Here is a 15,720-nt window from a genome sequence, read left to right on the forward strand (position 1 = left end):
CATGATGACAGTAAAAATCTCCTGTTAGTGATTCCATAGTAAATTATGAGGGAAAAACCAGGACAAAAACCTGGTAAGTAATTGGTCATGCATTTAGTTTACTTTTAATAAACACCAAATTCTGATTTTATATGTTTGTTATTTAAAAAACATAAATAATGTATTCTCTATATGTTACTGACTTACTAATACTGGTATTTTCCTTTTAATAACTTCGTCTTTTAATATGGGTAACCAGATCCTACTACATTCTGCCGAGGAATTTGCGACACAATTGGTCTCATTTAGCATAATTAGAGCCGCTTCTTTGATTTTTCTCTTTTTACCATCCATTTCTTTTAGGACTATATTTGAATCATTCCATTGAATCCTATGTTCATTATCCCATGCGTGTTTACATATTTGAGATCTATCAAATTCTCTATTTTTAATATAAGATTGATGTTCACTTATTCTAACATTTAATGGCCTTGATGTTTCACCTAAATAAAACTGATCGCATTCACAAGGTATTTTAAAAATGCAATTCTTTGTCCTTTCTTGTTCATTGTTAGGTTTGGTTTTAGACAAAATAGATCTCAATGTGTTTGTTGTTTTGAATGTTGTTGAAATGTTGAATTTATTTTCTTTCTTTTAAGTTTTTCTGATAATCCTTTTATGTATGGTATTGTTATTTTCTTCGTATTATTCCTTATGTATGCTGTAGGATCTCGTTCTAAGTTGTTCTGTTCTATTCGGTCGATTGTTGAAAATTCCTTATTTATAAACGACAAAGGATAATCATTTTTTAATAAAACAGATGTTAACAAATGTTTTTCCTCCAAGAATGAATTTTCGTTAGAACAAGTAACTTTGGCTCTATCGTATAAGGATTTAATGATTCCCTTTTTAATATTAATATTGTGATTTGATTTGAAATTTAAATATCTGTTGGTATGTGTTGGTTTTCTATACACCTGAGTCTCATACCCAGTATCGTTCTTAGAGATTAAAACATCCAGGAAAGGTGTTATTATATTCCTTTTCCATGGTAAATGTTATTGTCTCTTCTCTAGCAATAGGCTCTAGTTTATCTCCATTATTCGCCGATATATTGTATGTATGTATGTATATAGTCCAATTTTTGTAAAATTGATAAACTGTACAATATAATTTAATATACAGTATATACAGTAATATACTCACAAATACAGTATTTATATATATATATATATATATATATATATATATATATATATATATATATATATATATATATATATATTTATATATCTAACATCAAAGTTGTATTTTATTTTCAGTACTGCAGATAGTTTATCAAATCGAGATAGATGTAGGGTAGGCCAAATTTCCTTATACGATGGTCCATTGGCGCAATTTGGTGAGACCGGAAAATATGGAGATCTGTTCGTAGCGGCCTTGAAACAATTCGGCATGTTATGCATAGGACTATATAGATTTAGGGACACTAGTTCATCGTGCGACGCTAGTAGTAAAAGATACGTCATTACCAATCCACCCGATGACTTTCAATTATTACCAACAGATCAGGTAATGTATAGATCGATTTGTATTATATTCAGCATTTATACACGGTGTTCCAAAATATTTTAAATAGTCTGTAACTAAAAAAGTAATGAAAAAAACTTTTGAACTTTTAAAAAGCGTTGTTCGTCGGGAACATCCGCGTAGTTTGGTAGTGATTTTTGTAAGAAAGAACATTTGGAAAGTACGTATGTGCCTAACTAAAGATGCGGGTTGTAAAACTGTCAGTAAAACAATTACGTGAAAAACTAGAAAAATGGATTGGAGACTGCAGCGGGTCCAAGAAGATCCTTCAAGAACGACTGAATTATGGTTTCAACAGGAATGGAGATGACCCACAGACGTTCCAGTTTCAGTCAGCAGAAGAAGTAGTTTAACGAAAATGAATGAGAAATTTGAAACTGTTTCTCAAATGATTGAAGTAACTTCTAGAAAGAATTATAAGTGAATTATTCTAGAGAGAATTATAAACTTCTCAAATTATTAAAGAAGCAGCTAGACAAAACGACGAAAAATTCGAGAACGTTTCTAGAAGATTCGACGAGACTTTACAAATAATTTTCTCAGAACAATGACCAATTTAAAGAAGTTTTTAAAACATTCGATAAGCTACAGAAAAATGTAAGGGACGTGTAAGAGAAGATCAAATAATTAGAGAGCATGATAACTAATACGAAAGTGTTAGAACCAGTTAATGCAGTACTTTTAGATCTTGTAGTGAAAGAAGAATCACCGAGAGACGAAACGACACATCATATGAGATTTAAATTGCCACCATTTTATGGAAAGTCTTGTTCGTCCATATACCTTAGACAATTTGAAGCTATTGCGACAGCCAATCATTAAACAGAAAAAGAAAAAGCTGTTTCCTTAACTGCTGCTTTCCGAGATGATGCTGCGGATATTTTAAAATCGATTCCTAAGGGTCAAGAAAAATATTATCAGACTTTGTTCACTCGAGTAGACAAACGTTATGTAGATGCTCACCTACAACAAGAATACAAAGCACAACTAAGTGCAAGAGTTTGAAGCAGATGTTGCTCGTATAGTGCGGTTGACTTATCCGAAAGCACCAGACAGCATTTTGAAATAAATGGCTGTAAATATCTTTATCAATAGGTTGAAATTCAGTGAATTACAGAGAGAGCTTTACCACTAACAAGACCAAAAGTTTTAGATGAAGTGCTCGCTATTGCCTTCGAACACGAAAGGGCTAGTCAAACTTCACGGACCCATCGAGTGTGATTCATTGAAGAAGATGACGAACAAAATGATAAAGATCTGGAGTTAATGGTACGACAGGTAGTTCTTAACACGATGACGAAGAGACGCCAGCCTAGATGTTGTAATTGTGGCGACGTAGGCCACATTCGCCGTAATTGCAAGAAAATGATACAACAGTCGAAAAACTAGAATGGGTCAACACCAAAGGGCAATTGCCGATCTCGAGAAAGAAAGTCCCCATAGTAACTGTTAACATTACGTCCCCTGATGGAATGATCGAGAGGATGAACCCAACAAAAGGTAAACACCTGTCCAAAGTTGTATCAGAACATCAAAGAGATTGGGACTAGTACATTAAATTATTCCTAATGGCCTACCGCTGGGTCGTGAATGAAACTAGAGTCCAGACACCAACATGTCTGATGTTGGGTCGTAAGGTTCATTTGACGTGCGACCTAGAGTTTGGCTGCAGACCTTCCTAAGAACATGTTGCAAGCGAAGAATATGTCGACCGCTTGAACTGAAGAATGAACAATATTCACGAACTTCCTCAACAACACATCCAGATAGCCAGTGACAGAAGTTTTAATGAATTTATGTTTCTGTGTTTCAATCAAGTGTTTAACAGCATAGAACTATGGGCAGTAGAAGAAGCGTTGGTTAATTGCCGAATAGATTCACGGTACATAATGTTAATCCACAATATATATCAAAACGCCACTATGAGAATTCAGCTAGACAGAGATTTGCAAACTCCATTAATTAGAATTTGTAGAGGTGTCAGACAAGGGGATACAATCTCACCCAAACTATTTACTCTGGCGTTGGAAGACATTTTTAAATCTATAGACTGGGACAATAAAGGGATTTGTATAAACGGGAAATATATAAATCATCTAAGATTCGCCGATGATGTACTCCTGATAGCAACAACTATGGAACAACTACGAATAATGATTTCAGACCTAGAAAAAACATCTCTTGAGAAAGGATTAAAAATGAATCTAAAGAAAACTAAAATAATGACTAATACAGAAGACAGATCAGTACCTAATTACCATAGGTGGAACAAACATAGAACACGTCCAAGAATATATTTACTTAGGACAAGCTATCAGAGCAGACAAAAGTAGCCAGAAGAATAGGAATGGGGTGGGCTGCATTCGAAAAACTCTCATATACTATCTTCTTCTTCTTAAAGTGCCTATCCGTTCCGGATGTTGGCGATCATCACGGCTATCTTTACTTTATTTATTGCAGCGCGGAACAGTTCAGTGGTAGTCGTGTTATACCACTTTCGTAAATTTTGAAGACAGGAAATGCGTCTTCTTCCCGGTCCTCTCTTACCATTTACTTTCCCTTGGAGAATCAGCTGGAGAATACTATATACTATCAAAAACCAAAAAATACCTTTAAAATTAAGAACGAAGGTATTTAATGCATGCGTCCTACCTGTTCTGACATATGGTGCCCAGACGTGGACGTGTACCAAGAGCAACTTAGATAGAATAAAGAAAACTCAAAGAGCTATGGAAAGACAAATGTTGGGAATATCGTTGAAAGATAAAAAGAGGAACGAGTGGATAAGATGCAAAACCGATACAACAGACGCTGTCGAACATGCATTGAAATTTAAATGGAAATGGGCTGGGCATAACGAAAGATATCAGGATGGAAGATGGAATAAAGAAATTGGCCGCTGGAGACCATATACTGCAAAAAGGTCCAGAGGTCGACCGCAAATGAGATGAAAAGATGACATTGAGCAAAGCGCAGGTCCAATGTGGAAAAGACAAACAGAAGACAGAGACAAATGGAGACAAATGGGAGAGGCCTATATTCAACACATGAATAGATTTTGGGCCTACAGATAGATAGTATATTTCAACATAGGTAAGATAGGAACATTTTTTGGAAATTAACTACTTCCCTAATTTTGTATTTTTACTCTTAGAATTGACAGTGGTTGATGGGAAATTTTATTTATTTAACGTCAGTGACAGTTTTGAAATATTCTACTTAATCTTTCTCTATTGGGAGAAACGATAATTCTTCATTGGCTTTCAATATTGAGATTAATTTGAAGCATAAATTACTACCCTGTCAAAGATTTTCTAGAATGATGAGTTGACTAAATTACATCTCAATATGTGGATATAATCTTCCGTTCAAACTATTTAACTGTTGAGGAGTAAATATATATAAAGTCTTATAATAAACTGTATAAAAATATGTGAAATAATAATTTTTATTTTCGATTTTTTTAGGTATTCGTTTTAATGCAATTCGATCCTGGTCTAGAATACAAACAAGTTAGGAGCCGCACCGGCACCGGTCAAGGGAGCGGTACAGGTGGCGGAGGAACAAATAAAGATGAAAACTCTTGACTGCTGCTTTGCAGCGCCCTCACAGATGGACCATATTCATATATTTAGTAGTTAATTAATCAAGTTATCAACACAAAATCCGGCTAAAATTTCAACTGCAAGAAATTGAGTCAGATGGTTTTTAAATGTTGGAATTTTGTAAAGACGTGCGCGTTTGTAAAAATTAAAGGAAGTATATGACTGTAATAGATAGGTAAAATGTTGTTATCTTTAATGAGAGACTAGAAATTAAGTCAAACTGTATTCTTGCAAGAGATGAGACTGCAACATTACGCCTTAACACAAAATTCCAAAATTGATCCACGTGTAAATACATCCAATATCGTAATTTTCTATTTTTTTGATAGTAATAATACCCACCATCCATTCCAATCCCCGTTTCTAACTTTTCTTTACGTAGTGAATAAGAAATTGCGGTAATATTGTAAATACGAATGGTAACTTCATACTTATATAATGTAGTATCCGTGACAAAGACGAGTTAAAAAAAGTGAAGTGCACAATTCATATGTTTATTAGAAGTGAATAGTGAATTTCAACACATTATTTTGTAAAATAAATAAAAATATTCTCTACTAAATAGATCAAATTTCTACATATCTTCTTTTAATTTCTTAATCCTATATAGAAATCGTAGTAATATAAATGAATTTTTCCATGTCCCCCTATTTTTCTCTAAGTTTTACACTGGAGGTCTAGAGGCTGTTTTCAGAATCATCTTGTAAACAATATCATTGAACCAGAGGTTATTAGTAGCTAGAAACGTATCCTTTGGTCATACCATTGGAAGCCTTAAATACCAGCTGCTACGACTCATTATCCAGCAAAATATAATTTCTTTTAAAGTCACATCTGTTTAGAAATATTGATCAAATATAATAATTAAAAACTCTTTTACCAAAATGCACAGAAATATTTCTGTAGCATAATATCGTTTTCAAGGACATCTCAATTCTGAAAAAATTTCGTCGCTGGTGTCACTATATCATAGGTATTCCTTGATATATAATGGTGAAGATCTACCTCCACTTTTTACAGTTATCTTTTAATTTTTTTGCTAGCTTCCTTAATGTTCTTTTGATCTTAACCTACTCCAATGTTGGTGCATTTGTCATTAAAGCTACTAAAATAATTCTCAAAATTCATATCCACGCAAAAATCTAAAATAAGAAGAAAGGAATAGTGGAGAATATCTGAAATATGTATGATACAACGGCGATATGTTCTTGTTGAGCAGTGAGAAAGGAAAACTAAAGAACTGAACCCTGGAATAAACTATAAGTTAACAAAAATTTTGAGAAATGATCATAGTAATAAAAAATCAAAATAAAACTGGTCTAAGACTCTCTCTTCAGTCTTGATACCCTGTAGATAGTTTTCGTGATAATATCACGTATGGTCCTTCTCGATAGATTTATGTCTCTAGTTATTTCTATTACATCATGCAGTTGCTTTTGCAACTCCCTATAATCTGGTCAATCCATCTCGTTGGAGATCTTCCTCGTGATGTTTGGACTTTAACCTTCCTTCAAATGACGAGGTCTCTCCATATTGTCTAGCTCTTACCTCATAACATGTCCAAAATATTTTAAATGCTGTAGTTGGATTTTTTTGGAGTGTCTTTTACAGAGCTTTAGTTCGATTCGAGTAGAATTATTTATTCTACAGTCGGTCCATGGAATTCGCAACATTCTTCCTTAGCAGAACATTTCAATGTCCAAGATTCGTATCCACATGTCGGTACTGGAAATATTAATGAGTTGACCAATGTAGGATTTTTGAAACATTAGGGTCTTTCCATAATCTGGTCATAGCGATCTTGGCTAGATGACATCTACATTTTATCTTCTCCTGAAGCGTCCCTGTGTTTGTAATCAATGATCCTAGATCCAAAATTAAGTTTACATCAAACAGTACATTTTGATTATATGTGGATGATCGTTGTGTTGCTTGTCGATTATCATAATTTTTGTCTTTGCTATATTTAATTTCAGACCAAACTTTTTACTATCATTTTCAACCAGCCTTATGACATCAATCAGGTCTTCTTCTCGCTTGGCAAGGAAGACCGACATTTAAAAGCGTAGATTGTTTATTTTTCGGTCATTTATTGAGATGCCTTTTACCCATCCTTCAAGCGCTCACCTCATAATATGTTCTCCGTAGATATTAAATAGTTGTAGAGATAGGGTATATCCTTGCCTGACACATTGTTAAGGTTGGAATTGTTTTGAAAGTATTTCAAACACTTTTACTGATCCCGTGGTATGCTTGTATAAATCAAGGGATTATAAGGAAAATCAGGTGATTTGGCACACCCACGTTTTTTTTTATGTGCTGATGCCATTTGACTTTGTCGAATGCGTTGCGATAATCTATGAAACATATGTATAACGGGATAGTAGATTCTTATAACTTCTCGATTATTTGTCCTATATTCAAAAGCTAATCTTGTGTATATCCCTCCTCAACCGTTGGCAAACCCAGCCTGCTCTTCTGGTATTTATCTTTGGAGGAAAGTCTTCAGTGTCTTATTGATGATTTGTAGTATTACTTTAGTAATAGTTCTATAATTGTTGTGTTGCCTTTTTTGTGCATTGTTGTGATTATAGAGTGCGTCCAATAAATGGGTCATTCCCTGAAATGCCATATTTGATTGCAGAGGAGGTGAAGCAATTTTATTCTGATTTTTTTTGTTTCCTTCTTCCATTTCTTCTAAATTAAGGTAAATATATTACAGGTGTTAATTGTCTTTATATAGATCCTGCCAGTATGATCTCCAGGTCTCTGTTATAATTATCTCCACTTGTGAAATAAAAGTAAATATGTAAAATATTACCTTGGGATTACCAAAATGATAGATATTTATGTTATCTATGAAATATTGCAAAAAATATAATAGAAACAGGACGAGACTCAAAGTGGAAATTAAGTAATGCTAGCTGGAGTTTATTTTCGGTTTTTCGATCGAGTTATACAGTTTTAAGAACGTTTTGAATGTACAGGTTGAACAGAGTGGGAGAATGACTGGAACTGTCTCAATTCAAGGTTATTTTCCAATTTATTTTTGTTAGTGTTTACCACTTTTTTTGTGTATTTTGGTAATATAATCTTTGTATTAGCTCTAAAAGACTTGCAGGACAGTTACTCTTTTTGAGTATTTCTTGATCTTGTTCCGATCAACTCGGTCAAAAGCTTCTTCGAAGTTGATAACACCTAATTCAATTTACAAATTTTTTGATATAGAAAAATCTAAAAATACAAAATGGCGAGAATATTTTTATCTGTTTTACAAATGTTATTGTCTTATTTACATTTTTCAGTTAAAATATTATTGTAGTCCCATTTTCATACCATTTTATACACTTATTAGATACTGTATCTATAAAACTCTTAAAATATAAATCAAAGTTTAGATAAATGTGAATTTAAATACTCTGAAAAATAAATATATATGTATGTTAAATAAATACGCTTAAAATGTATAGTGCCGTAAGAATGTAAATATAATAAACATATATAAATTGTAAATACTAAAGCTTTAGTGCTAATAACGCTATTGTAATAAATATTTTTAATTAATTTAAATTTTATATGAAATATTCATTCAAAATTCGAAATAAGTTTAATTTTCTTATAAAACTTTGATTTATATTTATAAAAAATTTATGACAAATGTATTTTGACAAAATATCTGATGAATAAGCCGGTTTATAATAAGCAAATTATCTTTATTAACTCACATAAATATAATTCCATCGTTGATTTGGTGGAACACCGCTTTTTGCCTTACTAACAAACACATTTTTATTAATAATTATTTTGCTTTTACTAGCTTTAGCGCAATTAATTTTTTATCTCCATAAAACTTTTCAATATATTACTTTTTAAAAAGAATTAATTAACGTAAGTAATGGTGCAATTGACAATCGTAACGAAACTTCGATTGTCTAGTCACCACGGTTGCCATATGTCGTCAAATTTTGATACATCTAGTGAAATTCTGCTACATTTTCATCTCTTGTAACTTTGCAACGAACAAATGTTACTTTGAAAGGTTGTGGTATCCATAATAACAGTAGCCCCAGTGATTGTAGTTTTTCATCATCACTATCATAGTAGCATCTGCAAATGACCCAAAAGGCGGTTACTCTTGTACTAAACAGGAGATAAACCTAACTTTATTTCAAAAACTGGGCAGAGAACTGTTTATTTAATGGCACCATTACTCTTAAAAGTGTACAGTGAAGCAGTATTTAAGGAAACGCTGACGAATTCAATAGAAGGTATAAGCTATAACTGCACAAATCTTACGTTTTGCAGACGATACGGTAATACTGAGGAATACAAACAATAATTTAGGCAAAGTAATGCAACGTCTCTATAATGCATATGGTCTTAAGATCAATATGAATAAAACTAAGGTTTGTTGTTAAGACTAAATATGGTGACGAAAATTGACATTTATTCTTCAGTTTCCTTTTAATACTGGAGGCTGGAAATGTCCTCGTGATCTTATTATTATTAGCCTTATTTCTGAAGAATTCTAGCGAAGTGTAACCAAACCACTTTCTTGTGCCAAAGCATTGTAGTTTCCTCAATTATAATAGTTTTTATGATTTAACATTCTGTGTAAGACCTCTACATTCATATTCTCTTTATTCCCTTAGAGAACAACATTTCAAAGAATAATAGTTTTATATTTCAGATTGCTTTATTATATCAATGTGGAACGTACGTAACAGTCTTGTGTGAATCTATGTATTAACTTGGCGGTTGCAAAGTCAGTTTTCAGTTTCATGAATTTGTGTTTTGGTATTACTATAGTACATCTAATTTCGTTTGCCTTATCTCTGTATTTCTTTAGGCACGTTCCGAAATATTTACATCTGTTTACTCTTTCCATAGTTGTGTTGTTGATAACAGTTGATAATGTTGTTGATCCACAACTATTGATGGTTTTGAAAATATCGTTTTTCTTTTGTGGAGTATCGATGACACTTTTCCGTGCCGTTTGCAAAAATGGCCGTACAGATAGAGCTTTCTACAAAATGACTTTGCTGTATTCCTTGAATAAGAAAAAATTCATACTTGTAGAACTCCTCTGAATATATTTAGTGCATCTTAAAGTTCCTCTTTGACCCTATTCCTTGTTGGTTTTGATACAAGTGTGATAATTTCTCTATCTCTACTGTCTATAATATTTCTCTAAAAAGAATCTACTTATAAGTTTTAGGCAAAATTGTATGAAAATATGCACTCAATATGTTTCTAATATCTCTATGAATCATTTATTCCTCCTTCTGATATTCTATATATTGTACCTACTATATTATAATTTCAATAAAAGTTGTCAGTTCATTGTCCAAAACGAAACTATACAATACTAAAGCGTAAAGAACAAAAGACAGGCTAATAAAACTGGAAGTGGAGTAAGACAAAAAAATAAGAGGTCAGCGGAATTTCTGATAAAAGTTAGGAAAAGTGTCAATGAAAAAAGTCTGAATAGAAACCTAACGAGGGCAGGAATTGATAAAATATGCAGAAATCAGAAATCTATGAAAATATTTCATAAATGAAATAGAAGAAATTGTCAGTAAATTGATAAAAGTTGGAAAGATAAAGCTTATGAATATCAGCACACATTCAAAGAAACACATATGGGAAGAATAATTTTAGATATCAGACTAAATGATAAATCCATAAAGTGGTTTAGGGAAATAACCAACAGTCAGTATAAACATAATCAAAAAAATAAATGAAGAAGGTTAGGACATGTAGTAAGGTCAATACTAGCTGGGGAAAGAAAACATTATAATAGAATTCATATGGATAAAAAAAATGTGTTCAATCCTTGAGCAAATGATCAGATCTCAGGAAAACAGCAGGCGAAAAGTATACAAGTAAGCCATAAAAATAAGATACGTAGACAAAAGGAAGAAATATCTGTCCAAACACTAAATAATAAAAAGCATGGTCAGTCACTAATGACCAATTATCAGTTATTTTCTGTCCTAACTTAATAAACAGCAAATACTTAAATCTAAGGGCTTACCCTATGGCTTATTCTTATTTTATCTATCAACTAAGGCACTAAGACTAACACGCAATACCATCACAGCACTATACTCTGCTTGTTACACTAAACTGTTACCCATTTACACTAACTCAATTGGTTTTGTCGTTATGAGTCTTCTCTTTAGTTCAGTGTTGTCAAGAAGCTAGATTACCTTGACATTTACATGATTATACAGCCTCTGCTCGTGACTTGCTGCTGTTCTCTTGATTACTTCGGTCACAGTTTCCATACCCAGGTCCTGGTGGAGGTTGCTGTTATACCAAGGAGCATCAATAATGTTCCTCAGTACTTTGTTTTGAAATCTCTGGATAATATGTTAACTACTAGCTTTGGTACAGCCCCAGAGTTGGCACCCATATACCCATACTGGCCCCAGTACTTTCTTGCAGATGGATAATTTATTAGAAATGGATAATGTTGAATTTCTACCAATCAGCCAATACAATTTCTTATATCTAATATCAAGCTCCCCTCTTTTCTTTTTGACAAGGACTTTCCAGCGCAGCCTCGCATCTAGAGCGATGCCCAAGTATTTGCTGATGTTGCATAAGAAACTTGGGTATCCTTTATTCTAACTGGGAAATTTTCTATTTTTTTATTTGTAAAGTTAATGTTTGCAAATTTAGTCTCATTTAATCTTATTCGCCATTTTCTGGTTTATGTATATATTGTGTTTACTGATAGTTGCAACCTATCAGTCGTTTCTTCATTAGTGTCTCCTATCGCTAGTATGGCTGTATCATCCGCGAAGATGGCAATAGTGTTTTGTTCTAGCTCTGGAATGTCACAGGTATACAATAAGTACAGGACCGGACCTAATACTGCTAGACTAATAGACAAATAAATAGTCCAGGTTGTAAGACCGCTCCCGTAGAAAAAATGTTTCCGATTTGGTTTATTTGCGGATCCTGTTCCAAAATGTCCCCTTTAAACAAATCAGAGGGGGACCGAGCGAAATTTTTAAGCAGAAATTGTTTAAAAAATTTTTGTTTAATAAATTCTAAAAGCTACCTTTTTTGTTCCGGATAATATATGAAATTTTTTTGTTTAGAATGGCTTTCGGAGCAAAAAAAGATAATTTTTGGAATTTGTTTAAAAAATATTTGCCCAAATATCCCAAATCCGCAAAGAAACCGAATCAGAAACATTTTTCTTACGGGAGTTGCCTCACAACCTGGACTAAAAGGAAATTTTTCAAATCAAAAGAAAAGAAAATCACTTAACAAAATTTAATCAATGACAAACCATAGAAAAAATGAAAAAAAAGTGGATACACGATAGAACAAAATCTCAATGTGACCCCGGAAAAAGTATAAAGTACAAGCACTTCTAATAGTTGCCGCCATTTATGTTTTACGAATGCAGTATTTACTAACTTACATAACCTTTTGATTCAAATATAATCAGTGCTCTCTAAAGCTAAATTCATTTTTAATGAAGCGCATAAAGAATTTAAATTTTTTAAGATACAAATGTCATAACTACGGCTGTATATAAATTTTACATATTTAAAAGACGCATCCGATATTATAATAGTTCACCGTGTCAATCTAAGAATAACTAAATGTATTTTAAGCTGTCCATTCATTATTATTTGTCATTAGATAAAATACTGTATGTTCCTAAAACAAAACAAATCAGTTCTAAAGCAGTTGATGTCGGTTTTAAAATAGATGACGGAGTGTTACGACTATCATCTGGCATAAGTTGTACCAATTCTTTAACGATAATATATCCGCAAAAATCTCCAACTATACTTCGTTCAAGATAAACTCGAGGTAAATAGTTTCACCCACGTGATCGGTGGGCGTGTACCGTCGCAGCTTGTCATTGGTTAGAAATTATGTGCGAACCAATGACAATCTGCGACAAGACACACCCACTGATCACATGTCTGAAACTGTCTAGTTAGAGCTTATCTTGAAATTAAACGAAGTATAGATCGATTTTATTCTAAATTGCAATACGACAAGCCAGAAGTGGCATGTCATCTTCACGTAAATAGAAAAGAAAGTTTCCTGGGGGATAAAAATAGGCTAGTACGTAGTCATGTTTATTCTAAATGCGGTGTTGACACATCAGAAATTTAGTTTTATTGTAAATATTATGAAAACAATATATATTAAAGATTATTATTTTAGACAATATTTTGTCTAATATCAATAGTTTGATTTTAAATTCCAAATTTATAGAATATAAAAGGAATATAAAGTTAAAACCTTACTATAAACCGAAAAAGTGTTATCCTAGGTCGCTACATAACCCAACCTATAGAGCTATAAATATCTTCATGAAATAATTGATGGATTCGACCTTACTTGATGGAAATTCATTTTATGTAATAATAAAACACTGAAAACTTTTGCCCTGTTTTGCTGTTTTGTCCTCAAAAGTTGTTTGACGCAAGAAATGTAAGCTTAAATGACTTAGTAAAATTATCTGGTGAATTTTGTAATACATTTCCTGTTGAAGAATAAAAAAAAATAGTGATTAGGTCGTTTTAACTGAGGATACATTGGTGTCAAAAGAACCTTTACTTCATACAGTTTTTAATCAAATTATAATTGACTTGAGTGACTACTCAGTAAACAGTAATTTTCATGAAGATGTAACAATAAAACACTGAAAACTTTGTTTTCAAAACTTCCACAAAATTTATTTTAAATTCTTATCACTACAGCTGTTTCGGCTGATTGCCTTTCTCAAGTGATCTGTTTTTGGCATGGGTTTACACTTTATAGTCTCTAATGAAATAGGTTGAGGAGGGGAGAACTTCAAACAACTTTTGAGGGCAAAATACGATGAAGATCGGAGTGGCAGTCAAAATAGCTTATGTCCAAAACTTTTAATAGTACGGCCAATTCAATACTTAACAATTCATGACTTTCTCTCTCTTCTGTTCTGACCCACCGGAGGCAGTGTGGTGGTCATCGTGATGTCGTATAATGTCTATCTTTAAAGATCTATTTCTCTGGTCATTATTTTTAACTCATGCATAGGTCTTTTGCATGTGTATGTAATTTGATCGACCCATCTTGTTGGAGATCTTCCTCGTGATCTTCGGCCTTCTACCATTCCTTCGATAATATAATAAATAAGTATTTCCATATTTTCTTTGTCTGTTCTCCTTCTTCTTCTTTGGGTGCCGTGTCCGTATTCAGACGTTGGCCGTCATCATGTTTACAATTTCCTGAAACCTTTTTCTGTCGGCTGCTGCGCGAAATAATTCTTCTACTGTGAAACCACACCATTGTCTAATATTACGCAGCCATGAAAGTTTCTTTCGACCAATCCATCTCTTTCCTTCCACTTTTCCTTGTATTATAAGGCGAAGTAGATGGTATTTAGGTCCCCTAATTATATGGCCGAAGTATTCTGTTTTTCTCCTCTTTATGCTGTTTATTAGCAGACGTTCTGAATTGATCATTTGAATAACATCTTCATTGTAAGTGTGCGAAACCCACGATATCTTTAGGATTCGTCTATAGCACCACAATTCGAATGCTTCTAACTTGTTTAGAATTGTGGTTTTTAACGTCCATGTCTAACAACCATACAATAGGATGGACCACACATAACATTTCAGGACCTTCTTACGAATATTCATCGACAGGTTTCTGTTGCATAAAACTGGTTTTCAGATCATAAAAGCCTTACGTCTCTTCTCCAAAGTATTTTAATTGTTGGAGATGTAATATATACATTAATCAACTTGTATAACTCTAGATAAGGAATTTTACTATTGTATGCTATATTTTTAACCCAAGTCATAGATGCAAATCTGTTTGGAGCTAAATTTATTAGAAGTTTATCCGCAAACCACTTCTGATAATTCTTCTAACGTAGGTTAGGATTTACACCTCAAATACGAATCTTTAACGAGTCTATTTTCATTACCAGCAGCAACAATAATTAACCTTTGTCCTTCGGAAACCGACTTCTTCAGACCCCTACAACTGTTCCAGTTGTATACCTTTGCGCAATTCGAAGGCAAGTAGCTCATCTTTGAAAACATCGTTCCTTTTATTTATTTATGATTTTTGGTTTTTTTCCAACGAAATCCTTTATTTTAAGTGCCTGTTTGGAGAGTTTCTCCGCTTTCAGTGTAACTCATTTCTTCTAAATACTTTAACGTAATCGTTTAAATGTCGAAAGTGTTTTTTCTTCACTATGGAAATTTATAAGAGACCGTCGTAATAAATCTTTATTATTAAATCGGTAATTTATTATCTTAACAAGTAATTGATAATAGGTATTCATTTATGGAGAGGTTTGGCTTTGAACTGTGTTCATTACCCTCAGATCTTAATATTTCATTAATAAGATCTGTGGCTAATGAACACAGTTCGAAGCCAAACCTCTCCACACATGCATACATATTATCAATTACTTGTTGAATTAGCGTCACGCTCTTGTAGTTTTTTTAGATCTACTAAAAGTCCATCTGAATTAAAATTTAAACGAGAAAGTCCCAGTGGTTGGCTA

The 15,720-nt window shown here is 32.9% G+C and overlaps 1 protein-coding gene across 2 annotated transcripts in view; it reads left to right on the forward strand.

The window, feature by feature from the left end:
* slo (calcium-activated potassium channel slo) overlaps positions 1–15,502 on the forward strand; it is a 535,662-nt gene extending 520,160 nt beyond the window's left edge. For both annotated transcript variants that reach the window (XM_072540708.1, XM_072540706.1), the window contains 2 exons: positions 1,302–1,551; positions 5,037–15,502. In XM_072540708.1, coding sequence (XP_072396809.1) covers positions 1,302–1,551; positions 5,037–5,156 — 370 coding nt within the window. In that variant the 3' untranslated portion in view covers positions 5,157–15,502. The remainder of the gene's footprint in view (positions 1–1,301; positions 1,552–5,036) is intronic.
* Positions 15,503–15,720: the final 218 nt, after the last annotated feature.

This window comes from Diabrotica undecimpunctata, chromosome 8 (genome assembly GCF_040954645.1).
Source record: "Diabrotica undecimpunctata isolate CICGRU chromosome 8, icDiaUnde3, whole genome shotgun sequence".
Lineage (NCBI taxonomy): Eukaryota > Metazoa > Arthropoda > Insecta > Coleoptera > Chrysomelidae > Diabrotica > Diabrotica undecimpunctata.